The sequence below is a fragment of the Entelurus aequoreus genome, linkage group LG03, assembly GCF_033978785.1.
Source record: "Entelurus aequoreus isolate RoL-2023_Sb linkage group LG03, RoL_Eaeq_v1.1, whole genome shotgun sequence".
In the NCBI taxonomy this organism is placed as follows: Eukaryota; Metazoa; Chordata; class Actinopteri; order Syngnathiformes; family Syngnathidae; genus Entelurus; species Entelurus aequoreus.
The window spans coordinates 25,531,743-25,548,882 of record NC_084733.1 but is presented as its reverse complement, the minus strand read 5'-3'; the positions used below and the strand labels follow the sequence as shown (position 1 = coordinate 25,548,882).

Below are 17,140 nucleotides of genomic sequence, written 5' to 3'. Positions count from 1 at the left end.
CTCTCTAATAAACACTCTACCCTAACTCTGATAACTCTATGCACTGCTTTTCACCTTCCTGAGCTAATTTGCGGTTTATTAGAACCTATTTCATTGCGGTATGTGAAATATTGGTTTACCAGAACTCCTCCCAGTGCGGTATGTGAAATATATATATTTTTTTTTTTTAGCGCCTTGCATGGCAGCTCCCTCCATCAGTGTGTGAATGTGTGTGTGAATGGGTGAATGTGGAAATACTGTCAAAGCGCTTTGAGTACCTTGAAGGTAGAAAAGCGCTATACAAGTATAACCCATTTATCATTATTATTTAATTTTAAATGTGCAAGTAAGACAATTATTAAAGGCCTCCTCTCTAATAAACTCATTACCTCTGGAAAAAATGCCCTGTATGCACTGCTTTTCACCCTCCTGAGCTATCTGACTGTTTACCAGAACTCTTCCCAGTGCGGAATGTGAAAAAATCTGAAACACATTTTTGCAAGTAAGAAATTATTAAAGGCCTCGACTCTAATAAACACCCTACCTGTAATAAATGACCAGTATGCTGTGCTATGTATGTTTTACACTCTCCTGAGCTATGTAACGATTTAACAGAACCCCTCCCAGTGCGGAATGTAAAATATTATGAAATCCATTTTTGCAAAGCGGAAAATAATAAATGCCTGACCTCACATAGTCGAGTTGAGTGCAGCTGTATCCAAAGTTGTTGCTTGTGGATGTTTAATTGTAAACTCAGATATAACAGGCAGATGTGGCAGAATATTTAAGGACTGTCTCATTCAATGCAAAACTCGGCACTGCCTAAATCGTGCGTTCACGTGCATGCAGGTTCAGTACACAAGAAACAAAGAAACAAATGTGATACAAATTTTAATCTGTTACATACATTATGTACAATACTGCATATTCAACATGCTGCAGAGCCGGGGGACAACTATTTATATCTATGTATATATATACTGTATATATACATATATATATATATATATATATATATATATATATATATATACAGTATAATATATATATATAATTATACATACGCGCACATATATACATATATATTTGTAAATGAAGATTGGAAGAAAAAGTGTGTGTATATATATATATATATATACTGTGTGTATATATATATATATATATATATATACACATATATTTATATATATATACTATATATATGTATGTATATGTATATACATATATTTATATATATATATATATACATATATTTATATACGTATGTATATACTGTACGTGTATATTTATATGTATATATATACATATTGATATATTTATATATATACACATTGTATATATATATATATATATATATATATATGGGTATATACATATATAAATATACACGTACAGTATATACATACATACATAAATATATATGTATATATATGTGTGTGTATATATATACATGCATATATATATATATATATGTATATATATATATATATATATATATATATATATATATATATATGTATATATATATATATGTATATATATATATATGTATATATATATATATATATATATATATATGTATATATATATATATATATATATGTATATATATATATATGTATATATATATATATATATGTATATATATATATGTATATATATGTATATATATATATGTATATATATATATATATATATATGTATATATATATGTATGTGTGTGTGTATGTATTTTTTTTTCCTAAACAGTCTTCATATAGAAATACTTTTTGGCGATGACAACACGCTAGAAGGCGGCAATCGCTTCAACTGGTGGTCGACAATAAACATTTTACTTGCAGTTGGTGCTTATGATACCATAGCGATAAACTTGTGCAAGAATGGAAATGGGGGTCGAGTGTTGACTCATAAATGACCATGAAACGCGCTCTTTGCGATTCTCTGAAGACTCGCCCTGCGTGAAAGACTTATAGTTTTTTGTATTAGCAGGACTCAAGCTGCTGACCTTGCATTCATAATGTACTAAAACCTTGGAATAGAATGTAAGAAATAGGTCCAAGCATGCTCAAAAAAGCAGTCAGCTCTATTATTTAAATCCAGTGATCGTTGGTAGCTAACAAAAAGCAGCACTTGTTTTTTACAAGACGTGTACTCCTGTGGACTTTCTGATGCAGTCAGTTCTGTCTTGTCTCATCTCCATGGCAAAATGTTCTACCTTCTTGCTATGTTGGTGGGGTTTTTTTGCCCTTAAATAATGTCAAGAACGTCGCATGGCACAAGGCCTCGCTTCTTTCCGTTCTCCACCATGATGAAGCCGTTGTTGTCCCTCTCACTGCTCACACAAATCTGGTAAGAGAGGACATAATAATTTATAACAGTGTTTCCACACAGGAATGCGATCTCTTTGTGGTGGTTCGTCTTAATGTGACATGAATCATGCGCATGCAATTATGAGGTACTCTGTCGGACAGAAGAATAACAAAAAGTGAGTAGGAATAACAGAAAAAGCAAAATAAATATGTTATAAATACAAATACATTTTCTTCTGTCGCTAGTCGAAGTGAGACCTACACTGTTTCAATGTCCATTTCTCAGATGATATTATTGTTGATGACTGAAGTGCTGATATCAACCAAACCTAACCCCCCCAGCCCCCGGATTGTAAATAATGTAAATCATTCAATGTATATACTCTGATGATGATTAACTTGTGTGATGACTGTATTATGCTGATAGTATATATTTATACCATGAATTGATTAACGTGGACCCCGACTTAAGCAAGTTGAAAAACTTATTGGGGTGTTACCATTTAGTGGTCAATTGTACGGAATATGTACTGTACTGTGCAATCTACTAATAAAAGTCTCAATCAATCAATCAATTCTTTCGACTGGTCGCAAACAAAACTTTTAGCACCTGTTGCTCATTGAGAAAAGTGATACATGATTTCTTGCCACACTCCCAAAAAATACAGACAAATCTGCTAGATTTGTCGCTAGTTGTTTTTATTACGTTGTTTTTTTTAACAGTACCTCAGGAGGTTTTGAATACTCAGTAAAGAAGTTGGAAACACTGACCCCTCTTGTTATGTCTTAGGCCAGGTGCGTGTGAAGTGTATCAAAACGCGGAGTAACGATACATATCACCACCTGCTGTGCGGAGGTGTAACAACAAGCTACGTTAGCGCACAGTCCCAATATAATGTGTTTATTTGTTGCAAGGGCGAACACACATAGTGCCAAAATGAACGTGTGAGAAACAAAGAACTTAACTCAAGTTATAGGAGCCATATGTAATAATTTCATGTTAAGTCATCATTAAATGGCCCTGATATGTCAAAAGGCATTAATAAATCATGTTCTTTTAAAATACCTCTATAACTGATAAAGGTAGTTCAGCTGGGATATGCTCATTTCGAAATTAGATTTACAGCCCCGAAATCTTATTGTTTTCATTTTGATGTCCCGCCCTCTACCGTTTGACCAATTAGAAAGTCCATGAGTGATTGATTGATTGAAACTTATTACTAGATTGCACAGTACAGTACATATTCCGTACAATTGACCACTAAATGGTAACACCCAAATACGTTTTTCCACTTGTTTAAGTCGGGGTCCATGTTAATCAATTCATGGTACAGTGTGTCACATCCAGGTTACCAGCTACGCACCGCCCTCTTCGTCGAGCTACTGCCACTGGTAAAGTTACTAAACATGTCAGACCTTAGTAAATCCAAAAGGCATCGTTACGATTCTCAACTTATTCATCACAAAGCCAGGAAAAAAACAAGGATTTGTATCGGGATGCCTTTGAAAGATGGAGACGATTGAAGGCAGAGAAGATTTTTTCATCAAACTTGCTAATTTCTTCCTTGATAGTTAAGTAAGGCATTTACATTTTCTTATGACTTGTAATAAATGGAAATGGATATTTTGTATGTAAACTATATTGTCCAATACAGTCTATGATCTTGTCTAACAAAGCTAGTATGTTCGTGCAACGAATGCTTAGTGTGATGGTGCTTAACTCCTAGTGTAATGCTCAATGACACATTGGCTAATGGGGGAAATACACTATATTGCCAAAAGTATTTGGCCACCTGCCTTGACTCACATATGAACTTGAAGTGCCATCCCATTCCTAACCTATAGTGTTCAATATGATGTCGGTCCACTTTTTGCAGTTTTTTTCAGCTTCAACTCTTCTGCGAAGGCTGTCCACAAGGTTGCAGAGTGTGTCTATAGGAATTTTCGACCATTCTTCCAAAAGCGCATTGGTGAGGTCACACACTGATGTTGGTCCAGAAGGCCTGGCTCTCAGTCTCCGTTCTAATTCATCCCAAAGGTGTTCTATCTGGTTCACCACCAGACTCTGTCATCCATGTCTTTATGGACCTTGCTTTGTGCACTGGTGCACAGTCATGTTGGAAGAGGAAGGGGCCCGCTCCAAACTGTTCCCACAAGGTTGGGAGCATGGAATTGTCCAAAATGTTTAGGTATCCTGGAGCATTCAAAGTTCCTTCCACTGGAACTAAGGGGCAAAGCCCAACTCCTGAAAAACAACCCCACACCATAATTCCTCCTCCACCAAATTTCACACTCGGCACAATGCAGTCCCATATGTACCATTCTCCTGGCAACCTCCAAACCCAGACTCGTCTATCAGATTGCATGATGGAAAAGCGTGATTCATCACTCCAGAGAATGTGTCTCCACTGCTCTAAGAGTCCAGTGGTGACATGCTTTACACCACTGCATCCCACGCCTTGCATTGGACTTGGTGATGTATGGCTTACATGCAGCTACTCGGCTATGGAAACCCATTACTTGAAGCTCTCTGTGTACTGTACGTGGGCTAATTGGAAGGTCACATGAAGTTTGGAGCTTTGTAGTGACTGACTGCAGAAAGTCCGCGACCTCTTTGCACTATGCGCTTCTGCATACGCTGACCCCTCTCTGTCAGTTTACGTGGCCTACAACTCCGTGGCTGAGTTGCTGTTGTTCCCAAACTCTTCCATTTTCTTATACTAAAGCCGACAGTTGACTTTAGAATATATAGGAGTGAGGAATTTTCACGACTGGATTTGTTACACAGGTGGCATCCTATGACAGTTCCACGCTGGAAATCACTGAGCTCTTGAGAGCGGCCCAGTCTTTCACAAATGTTTGTAGAAACAGTCTCCATGCCTAAGTGTTTGATTTTATACACCTGTGGCCAGGCCAAGTGTTTAGGACACCTGATTCTGAACATTGGGATGGGTGGCCAAATACTTTTGGCAATTTAGTGTATGTTCATGGAAATACCATATAATGAATAACGTCTTTCAATAGGTCATCGTCTAATCCAGGGGTCGGCAACCCGCGGCTCCGGAGCCGCATGCGGCTCTTTGACCACTCTGATGCGGCTCAGCTACATACTTGCCGACCCCCCCGATTTTCCCAGGAAACTTGTGGATCTCAGTGCCTCTCATAGATAACTCCCAGGGAAAATATAATCATATTTACACTCTAATTACTATATAAAGGGAGTGCCCTAATTGTACTGCAATAATTGTCCTCTATAGCATTTACAAACAGTGTGCCAGTCCGGCCACATGTTGTATGTAGCTTTTACTTGCACACATAGGAGACAGCAAAGCATACTTACTCATCAGCCACACAGCTTACACTGACGGTAGCCGTATCAAACAATTTTAACATTGTTACGTTACAAATATGCGCCACACTGTGAACCCACACCAAAAAAGAATGAAAAACACATTTCTGGAGAACATCCCACCGTAACACAACATAAACACAACACAACCAATACCCAGAATCCCATGCAGCCCTAACTCTTCCGGTCTACATTATACAACCCCGCTACCACCAAATCCCGCCACACATCAACACCCCCCCCCCCCCCCCCCGTGCGTTGGTTGCGCGGAAGAGTTAGGGTTGCATGGGATTCTGGGTATTGGTACCGTCAGTGTAAGCTGTGTGGCTGCTGAGCTAGTACGCCTTGCTGTCACTTACGTGAGCAAGCCGAAACTGCATTCTACATGTGGTCGAGCAGGTATATTGTTTGGGCAGACTGAAGAGGGCGCCAAAAGCAGTGCCATCACGCCCTGATATCCGGTAGTGTCCCGGGAAAAATGAGAGGGTTGGCAAGTATGACGCTATCCAGCGCCATTCATTCAAAACTCGCGGGCCGCACTAACATCAAATATCCACATTATAGTGCGTGCCAGTGCGTGTGTCTGAGACCCCTGGTTAACATAGCACAAAGCATTTAAGCTTTGTATGCGGTGTTTTTCATTTTAAATTTAAAATTTTTTTTTGTGGCTCCCATTATTTTCTTTAATTTGTGAAACCTGCCAAAATGGCTCTTTGAGTGGTAAAGGTTGCCGACCCCTGGTCTAATCTCAATTTGCAGCAGTGATGTTACAAAATGCTGCATTACACCGATGGTCCAGCAGAGGGCGCTCTGACATTGCTTCCATCCTGACATTTTTCTAGAGCATTGCAAACATATTGTACATTTGCCTATGTAACCTAATCCCTCAGCTGTGTTTGGATTTGTCAGTCATTGCTGAACAATGCAGATAAATGCTATTCTGGCTAAAAACTAGGAAAGCTCCGCCACAACATATCCCACTAGGCATCTTTTAGGTTGTTTTTTTTCTTCCTCATGCATGCCAGTAGTGGACGGATGCACAATTGTTCCAGTAAAGTTGGGACATTACAGTTTCATCCAAATTGAGGGTGATTTTGGCCCATTTGCTGTCCTAAACCCAGAAAATGTGACCTGTGTTCTACTCCGTAATCACGTCATGTTCTCGCCGACTACTTCCCTCTGAGTTTTAGGAACAGTCTGATCTTTTGTTCAGTGGTTTCTTCTGCACTGGGGAGTTGCTTGAGTCTCCCAGGCACGGGCATTGTGGGAATATAGACCCACTGGTTTAAGCGTAGCCTACATGCAGATTTGACAGATAAGCTGAATGCGTGGGTCCGTCCTTCAGCAAAAAAAAAAAAAAACTTCAAAAGAAGCGACCGGGAGGACGAGTCACATAAGTGGGCACAAGGGAGCAGCAGGAGGGTAAGAAGAGTTTAATCCAGGGGTCCCCAAACTACAGCCCACGGGCCGGATCCCGACAGCGTCCAATATCCGGCCCGCGGGAAGTCCCAAGTGTGTATATATACTGTATATATATATATATATATATATATATATATATATATATATATATATATATATATATATATATATATATATATATATATATATATATATATATATATATATATATATATATATATATACAGTATATATATATATATATATATATATATATACAGTATATATAGTCGAGGTTTCTGTGGTTTATCCCTTATGCAGTGCTCAATACTGGGGTAGAGCGGAATATACGTTAGGTTAGAAAAAAACAGAGGGTATTTCATCCCTACAAGCCTGTTTTGCAGGTTTCCCTGCTCTTCAGGGGATTTTATAATATATATATATAATATAATAAAATGTTAATACTATTTTCTAATATATATATATATACAGTATATATATATAACTAAATTTGTATACTATTTTTCTAATATATATAATATATTAATATATATTGAGCACTGTATAACGGATAAACCACAGAAACCTCGACTATATATATATATATATATATATATATATATATATATATATATATATATATATATATATATATATATATATATATATTCATATACAGCTCGGCCCCCGGACAGATTTTTCTTAACCCAATGCGGCCCCCGGGTCAAAAATATTGGGGACCCCTGGTTTAACCTACTAACCTACTCACGGTAGGTCGTGAGTTCAAACCCTGGCCGAGTGATACCAAAGACTATAAAAATGGGACCCATTACCTCCCTGCTTGGCACTCAGCATCAAGGGTTGGAATTGGGGGTTAAATCACCAAAAATTATTCCCGGGCGCGGCCACCGCTGCTGCCCACTGCTCCCCTCACCTCCCAGGGGGTGTTTAAGGGTGATGGGTCAAATGCAGAGAATGATTTCCCCACACCTAGTGTGTGTGTGACTATCAGTGGTACTTTAACTTTAACTTAACCTAATGTGCTGTAATATTAATTCATTCAGGTCATTGTATTTTAAGGGCATTAAATCGATCGCAGTTGGACTGTTTGAATTGTTTTAGAAGATGTTCTGCCTTTCATTCAAGCAGGCCTCATCAGTTCATGCTCACAGACTTGGATAGGAGTGAGAGCCTGGTGCAGGATCTAAAGTGTTTATCGACAAAAAGGGGGCAACATGATCATTTTCGTCACCTATTTAAACAGCAATAGCAATTTCAGTGAAAACAATGTTGTGTGTGTGCACAGAGGAACTACAACAATAAGAGTTGTGCCCTGTAGTGGGAGCATTATTTGATGGCTAAATATGCTTGTCAGAATGTGCTACCTCCATATCATAATAATAATAATCAAATAATAGCCGTTTTACAGTGAGAGTGTTATTTGATATCTAAAATGGCGTTTTAAAACATTAGGTATCATTTTTAACCTGGTGGCATAAATCGATATTGAATTATGTAACTAGTGGCAAAACAGCTCATTTCTACAGAACACCGGTAGTTACCATATTTTCTGGACTGTAAGCCACTGCTTTTTTCCTGCACTTTAAATCCTGCGGCATAAAAAACGGTGCGGCTTATTTATGGATTTTTCTTCGCTGACGACCGTAATGTTTTGTATTCAACAAATGTTTCTTTTAGAATAGACCAACAGACGCTGAAAAGGTGTGTTATTGTTTGTGCTACGGCGCTATCTTTTGGACGGGTTAGCTCACTGCAGGTGCTGTGGGTTGAACTTTTACAGTATTTCCTTCGGTGTAGTGCCTTGCAGTGGAAGCACAAGTGCCGTTCCGCCTTCTAGCGTTCATTGCGTTTCTGCTCGTATGTTTTTTTTCATTCATCACTCCAAGCTATGTTTGCAAGTTTTACAATATAGCTAAAACAATTCATACTTACTAAACCGTTACATTTAATGGCATTCTTTTTGTATTATTTCAGTTTCACAAATTCCTCAGTAAATTCACCAAAACGTCACTGCGGAGTTATTGAGTCTGTTTATCTGATTGGAGAGCTAGCTTCCGCAGCTAGTGGGCCCGTGACGATGACTTCCGTTTTGTTTGATCATCCGTTTTACTGCCGTGTTACAGGCACCGTTTGGAAACAATTAAGGTATGTAAATAAACATTTACAAAATCTTCCTGTTTAAATAACTCATTTCACAACGTAAATATCTGCGGCTTTTGATCCGGTGCGGCTAATATATATTCAAAAATATTTCTTTCTTCACAAATTTAGTGGGTGTGGCTTACAGTATATACCGATGCGCTCTATAGTCCTGTAAATATGCTAATTGCATTCTCAGAGGCTGGACTGCGCCTGGGTCTTAGTGTTCTACAGGGGTTGTAATAGCAGGTGTGGCAATACTGGGGAGCCACTGTTCTGACGCGACACTTTTGCAGGATTGAGGTGGGGGGCAGGGGGTAGGTTTATGTTGTGTTACGGTGCGGATGTTCTCCCGAAATGTGTTTGTCATTCTTGTTTGGTGTGGGTTCACAGTGTGGCGCATATTTGTAACAGTGTTAAAGTTGTTTATACGGTCACCCTCAGTGTGACCTGTATGGCTGTTGACCAAGTATGCATTGCATTTACTTGTGTGTGTGAAAAGCCATAGATATTATGTGAGTGGGCTGGCACGCAAAGGCTGTGCCTTAATTGGCGCTCTGTACATCTCCCTACGTCCGTGTACACAGCGGCGTTTTAGTCATAAATTTTACTTTTTGAAACCGATACCAATCATTTCCGATATTACATTTTAAAGCATTTATCGGCCGATGATATCGGCAGTCCGATATTATCGGACATCTCTAGTGTAAACTGTTGGTACCTGTCCCTCCTTCAGGGTGACCTGGCCTTGCTCCTTGCAGCCGATAAACGTCCTGTTACACCTAAAAACCTGGTCTTCTGCCCTCAGCGGATGAGCGTAGGACGCCGGGAAGAAGCCAATCCTGTCCTCAATTATTCCCTGGAACATAGCAAACGGCTGATAGGTGACACATGGCGGGAACTGCGGGGATCACAAGAAGATGTTGCTGGTAAAAGTGCTACGTCAGCGTTGTTTTCTTGTGAAAGAGTCCAAACAGGCCAGATGTCTGTCTATTTATCCACATCCAAATGAGAAGCAGCAGTGTTGAATGCACAATGAGTTTGTTCACGGTCTGGGAGCAGCATGCCGCCTCTGCACAGCCATCTTTTATATCTCCATTACTATCACAACATACACTCAGTGTTGCCTTTAGCTCCACTCTCATCATTTACCGCTACGCAAACCACCAATTCACCTCTTCCAGAGTTCATTTTTCTGCGCTTTAGCGAGAGAGCAAACATTAGCGTTGCATTAGAAGTGTGATTCACGGCTACTAAACCATTCATTTTTCATAATAGGATCAGGAAGTCACGGTGCGTGAAGGTAATTTAACGCCTACCTTCCACCAATCATCATTGGAGTCGTCAGCTAGCAATATTCTTTCTCCCGCCCTGTAATAAAAAGCAAAACAAATCAGCAAAAAAAGGTAGGACTAATCCAGTATTGGGTCAAATCTAATTGCCTTTTGTCATGTGGTTTGCTGGAAATGTGTTTCTTTCGCTAGCAGGCTGAATGCTAAGAAAAGCTAGCTTGTGTTTTTTGTTTTGTTTTTTCAATGGCAGTTTTGACACACATTTTTAAAGATTAAGCCACCAATTGGATTTTAATCTTATTCAGTTTTAAATTGTAATTTGTAATTGTTGCCAGTTTAAATATAATTTTCTGGTCCTGTTAGGCTAAGTTTGTCCGCGTTAGATAGGCTAAGCTAACATAAAAGCATAATCCAGTTCAAAATGTTGAAATGTTTTTTGTTTAGTATTTAAAGATAATTTGACCAATTAACAGTTGACATTTGTGAAAATAGAAATATGAACTTAAAGTTTTAATTGTGACTTTTAACACAGGCTAGTTAACATATCCTTTTTCTGATTGTGTTAGGCCAGTGCTTTTCAATTATTTCTGTCACATTTTTTTGTGCAATCTTCATATATGTAGAAATGATACAGAGCAAATGAATTATTGTATTTTAATATCCAAAGTGGGATTAACAATAATACAATATTCTGACTAGACTGTCGACAGGTATTTTGCAAATACTTTAAACACACACACACACATACACATTCTTGTATTTCTTACCTTCTTGAGACCTCCAAAAAATGCCTACCTCTTTAGGAGCACTCTTTCTAGATATATAAAGATTTGTAATTACAACATTAATAATATCTACAAACTATGCAAATATAAAAAAGGTAAGCTTTTAGTTATTTTTCTTTATTTTTTTTTTTATTGTTTTGTTTGTAATTGGTTTTTAATCTTCATTATTTACTTCAAGTTATTACAGTATGTCTCTATATACATATTTATTAATTTTTTTTAAATTAATTTTGGCCAAAGGGGGCTCATTTCAATTTCTTACACACACTTGTTATTACATATGTTGGCCAGAGGAGGAGCACTTAAATTTTTTTACACACACTTGTTATTTTATATGTGGACCAGAGGGGGAGCACTTTTAAAACCAACACACAGTCAAATTGAAAAATCCCTCTTTTTTTGGGACCACCCTAATTTTGATAGATTTCACCACCAGGGGTGCAAATGAGACATTCTCTATTGGGACCATGATTTCGGTCCTAACTTGTCCACCGGTCCTCCTATAGAAGGTACTTTTCCTTGTTGATGTCTCAAGAAGGGTAGAAATACAAGAACACACACACACATATATATATATATATATGTGTACATATATACATATATCTATATCTATATCTATATGTATATGTATATATATATATATATATATATATATATATATATATATATATATATATATATATATATATATATATATATATATATATATATATATATATATATATATATATATATATATATATATATATATATATATATGTATGTTGGTGATTTAAAAAATAACGTTTAGGATAAGCGCATCAGCTAGGCTAACTCATTAGCAATAAGAGCAGATAATGACAGAAAAAAAAGGTGTTTAACCCAAGATGTCATTTGTAACAGTCTGTTTTACAAAGTAATTCTTCTTTTCCAGGAAAAACATCAATCACACGCTTCTGTAATTGCAAACATCTGCTTGAAAGCCACGTTGGCAAAGTTAGAACAGTAAAAAAAGAAAGAAAAAAAAATGTCTCTCCTCTGAACAAAATGTGCGTTTACATAATTTCCCCTCATTTCCAGCTCTTGTGGTTGGGTTAAGAGTGTGTTGTTATCCTGGTAGCGATCATCATTTCTCAGAAAATACTGTTCGACCCGAGCACGAAAACAGACAACGTTTCCACGTCTAAATTAAATGTTTTCCTGAGCTGCAGAATTGAGAAAATGGCCAGTAAATGAATGCACCAGTGGAGTGCAGTACTTATAATTATAATCACCACCATGTAATCAGGGCATGCAAAACTGGAAGTGGTTTCAACCTGGATTTTCTCACTTAGTAAGTTAAAGGATTTAGTTATCTTTTACATGCTTTTGTGTTGCATGTGCTGATTAAAATAGGAACACACAAGAGCAAAACATAGACTAGTAGGTAGGAAAAATGACACATACTGTATCTCATCAAGAGGAGGAGTGTGCTCTCTCAAGCCCAAATCCTCAGAGTAATTTGGTGAGAAGAAATAGGTGCTTGATCAGAACTACTACACATGATGATTACGCACTTCCCGTCTTGAAGGCTTGCTCCAGCATGTCGCAGATTAGAGCTCATCAAGTGGAACTTTTCTTAGTTAGTATGAGTGGAGATAGTAGACTAGTTATAATGACGGCAACATGTATGCAGTTTGAAAATGAAGGTTATATTTCAAGAAAAAACTGGAAGAAAATAAGAAAGTAAAATGACAACAAGATATTGATAAGACTATACTAATTTTCGGTCTTTATTAACACGAATACAGTCATCCCTCGCTACTTCAAATATCGCAGCTTAACTACCGGTACATCACAAACAAATAAAAATAATTATATACTTTTTTTACATATATATATATATATATATACTTTTTCTATATATGTATATATATATATATATATATATATATATGTATATGTGTATATATATATATATATATATATATATATATATAGATATATATATATATATATATATATATATATATATATATATATATATATATATATATATATATATATATATGTGTATATATATATATGTTTGTATATATATATATATGTTTGTATATATATATATATATATATATATATATATATATATATATATATATATATATATATATATATATATATATATATATATATATATATATATATATATATATATATATATATATATATATAATGATTATGCATAGTGCTACTGTAAACTATTGGGGCCATGAGAAAAGCAGGAGTTTTACTACTGGTTACTGATTAGAACAATATTACAGTATTAGCTGACAACTTGTTCTGCACTGTTAGCCAGGAAAGAGAAGCATGCATTTGGTTAACATTGGTTCTTAGTGAACAACCCAGAACCAGCCGTGCTGCCCTATTCTGGACAATCTGGAGTTTACTGATCTCACCACTTGCAGCAGACGCTCAGACTGTAGAACAATACCGTATTTTCGGATTATAAATCGCTCCGGAGTATAAATCGCACCGGCCAAAAATGCATAATAAAGAAGGAAAAAAACATATATAAGTCGCACTAGAGTATAAATCGCATTTTTGGGGGAAATAGACTACCGTTCAAAAGTTTGGGGTCACCCAAACAATTTTGTGGAATAGCCTTCATTTCTAAAAACAAGAATAGACTGTCTAGTTTCAGATGAAAGTTCTCTTTTTCTGGCCATTTTGAGCGTTTAATTGACCCCACAAATGTGATGCTCCAGAAACTCAATCTGCTCAAAGGAAGGTCAGTTTTGTAGCTTCTGTAACGAGCTAAACTGTTTTCAGATGTGTGAACATGATTGCACAAGGGTTTTCTAATCATCAATTAGCCTTCTGAACCAATGAGCAAACACATTGTAGCATTAGAACACTGGAGTGATAGTTGCTGGAAATGGGCCTCTGTACACCTATGTAGATATTGCACCAAAAACCAGACATTTGCAGCTAGAATAGTCATTTACCACATTAGCAATGTATAGAGTGTATTTCTTTAAAGTTAAGACAAGTTTAAAGTTATCTTCATTGAAAAGTACAGTGCTTTTCCTTAAAAAATAAGGACATTTCAATGTGACCCCAAACTTTTGAACGGTAGTGTATATTTGATCAAATCCAACACCAAGAATAGACCTTTCAAAGGCAATTTAAAATAAATAAAGAATAGTTAACAACAGGCTGAATAAGTGTACGTTATATGATGCTTAAATAACAAACCGAGAACGTGCCTGATATGTTAACGTAACATATTATGGTAAGAGTCATTCAAATAACTATAACATATAGAACATGCTATACGTTTACCAAACAATCTTTCACTCCTAATCGCTAAATCCCATGAAATCTTCTACCTTGGTGTCGCTTCTAAATAATATTATTTGAAAATTTTACGGTAATGTGTTAATAATTTCACACATAAATTTATAAGTATAAGTCACTATGAAAAAAACTGTGATTTATAATCCGAAAAATACGGTAGTCCCGATGACACAAGACTATTGGCTCCGCTGTAAGCGGACTTTTATTTAAGTTTATTTAGTATTTAGAATGCATTAAAAAAAAACATCCTTCCGTCATCATGTCTTTCATAATGATTGTGAAAGATAGGTAAAATTCCCCCAAAAATGCAGTTCATCTTTAGTCAAACCCTTGTGGATGCTTAACCGATGAGAGCTGCAAGAATCTTTATGTGCTCGACGCCTCAATCATTGGTATGTTTTCATCTACAAAACCATTCTGGGTATCACTCCATCTTATCTGTCTTGTCTTTTAACAAAGAAACAAGGAAGTCACAATCTTCGTTCAATGAATGTTCTGCAATTTGTCGTCCCCAAAGTAAGAACTGAACTGGGCAAGAAAGCATTTAGGTTTTCAGCAGCGAAGGCTTGGAATAACCTACAATTGAATATTAAACTTCAAACCCTTGTTACGTTGAATGAGTTTAAAGCTTCTGTGAAAGGACTGCAGTCTACCTTGTCTGTATGCACATGTGTTATGTGAGCAAGTTTTAATGTCGTAAATGTGATGTTTTATGTATTTGTTTACTGTTTTTAATGTAACCTTGCTGCTGCCCTCTTGGCCAGGTCTCCCTTGGAAAAGAGATCTTTGATCTCAATGGGATTTTACCTGGTTAAATAAAGGCTAATAATAATAAAAAGAATCAATCGGACAGCTTGTATACGAAAAAAACTAAACAATAACCAGAAAAAGTATATGTAGGGCAGCCTGATGCAAACTGAACATCATCTGCAGTCCTGGGGCAGCTGCTGCACGTGCTAATGACATGACGTATTGTCATCACGGGGGAGCCTGTAGTGTCTTTGTGTGGCTGTGTGTGCTTTTTTTGTTTGCAGACTAACCTCATTTCCAGGTCATGGTTCTCTTGAGGAACAAAGCTGTACAAGGCCACGTAGGTGTTGAGCGTGAGTGCATCTTTGTTGAACTGGCTCTCCTCCAGCTGGACGGCAAACACATAAACAACACGCCAGTTTGCCTTTAGAGGTGATGAGTTTCACGCAACTACAACACAATGCCTGTCCAGTCTTTCACATCATGGCTCACGGGTCTTTAAAGTGTGGCCCTGCAATTCGTATTCCCATTTTGCGTGAATAGACGCATGTAAAATGTCAAATGCATGAAAGGGCGCTTCATATGAAATTTTACCACAAACCTACTCCAAGCCCCATTCTGCTCCGACACGGATAGTAATATAATAACACATTTCCCCCAAATCGCTACCTCTGTGATGCACAGCATTAATGCACTTACCTATCTTGCAAGTTGGAGATATTGGGTTTGATCCCTTAAGGCAGTGATTTTCAACCACTGTGCCGCGGCACACTAGTGTGCCGTGAGATATTGTCTGGTGTGCCGTGGGAAATTATGCAACTTAACCTAATTGGTCCAAAAAATATTTTTTTGCAAATCAATAATCCTAATAATGTGCCGTTGTCTAGTGCCTGTGCTGTGTAGAGCTTGGCAGGGTAATCTTGTAATACTCCATACCAGTAGGTGGCAGCAGGTAGTTCATTGCTTTGTAGAAGTCGGAACGTGTCGAGGATGGTTTGTCGTGATCCCAATATGCAGAGCACAGCGGGAGACAGCGTGCAGGTAAAAAAGTATGTAACGCTTAAACCAAAAATTAACAAAAGGCAAGTCCCGCAGGAAAAGGCACTGAAGCATAGGGATGGCTATGTAAAACAAAAGTAAAACTGAACTGGCTGCAAAGTCAACAAAAACAGAATGCTGGACGACAGCAAAAACTTACGGCGTGTGGAGCAAAGACGGCGTCCACAAAGCACATCCGTACATGACATGACAATCAACAATGTCCCCACAAAAAAAGGATAGCGTACGCACAACTTAAATAGTCTTGATTGCGAAAACAAAGCAGGTGCGGGCAATAGCACTCAAAGGAAGGTGTGAAGCTGCTACAGGAGAACACCAACAAAACAGGAAGGGTCACCAAAATAACAGCGCAAGACAAGAACTAAAGCACTACACACAGGAAACAACAACAAACTCAAAATAAGGCACGACAACATGGAAGTGTTTAATTTTTTAACATTTTCTGCTGGTGGTGTGCCTCTGTATTTTTTTTATAAAAAAATGTGCCTTGGCTCAAAAAAGGTTGAAAAACACTGCCTTAAGGCACTGGTGACAAGAAGCTTGGTTTGCAAATTTAGGACTACATTTTGTACAAAATAATTATTATTGACTGCCGTTGGCTTTGACCGTAGGATTGCTTGTTTGCATCAAAACAGTTGTTTTTCTCACTTCTACCCTCCTAGTTTTGGCACCAGCTGCAAAACTAGATCTGACCAATCTAAGTCTATGAGCATGAACTGATGAAGACTACTCGGATGAGCG

At 37.2% G+C, this 17,140-nt stretch overlaps 1 protein-coding gene across 2 annotated transcripts in view; it reads right to left on the bottom strand.

The window, feature by feature from the left end:
- Positions 1-1,680: 1,680 nt before the first annotated feature.
- Positions 1,681-17,140, bottom strand: part of stac (SH3 and cysteine rich domain) — an 86,525-nt gene continuing 71,065 nt past the window's right edge. For both annotated transcript variants that reach the window (XM_062040465.1, XM_062040466.1), the window contains 4 exons: positions 15,631-15,728; positions 10,518-10,569; positions 9,920-10,057; positions 1,681-2,325 (listed from right to left, as the gene is read on the bottom strand). In XM_062040465.1, the coding sequence (XP_061896449.1) occupies positions 2,227-2,325; positions 9,920-10,057; positions 10,518-10,569; positions 15,631-15,728 (387 nt within the window). In that variant the 3' untranslated portion in view covers positions 1,681-2,226. The remainder of the gene's footprint in view (positions 2,326-9,919; positions 10,058-10,517; positions 10,570-15,630; positions 15,729-17,140) is intronic.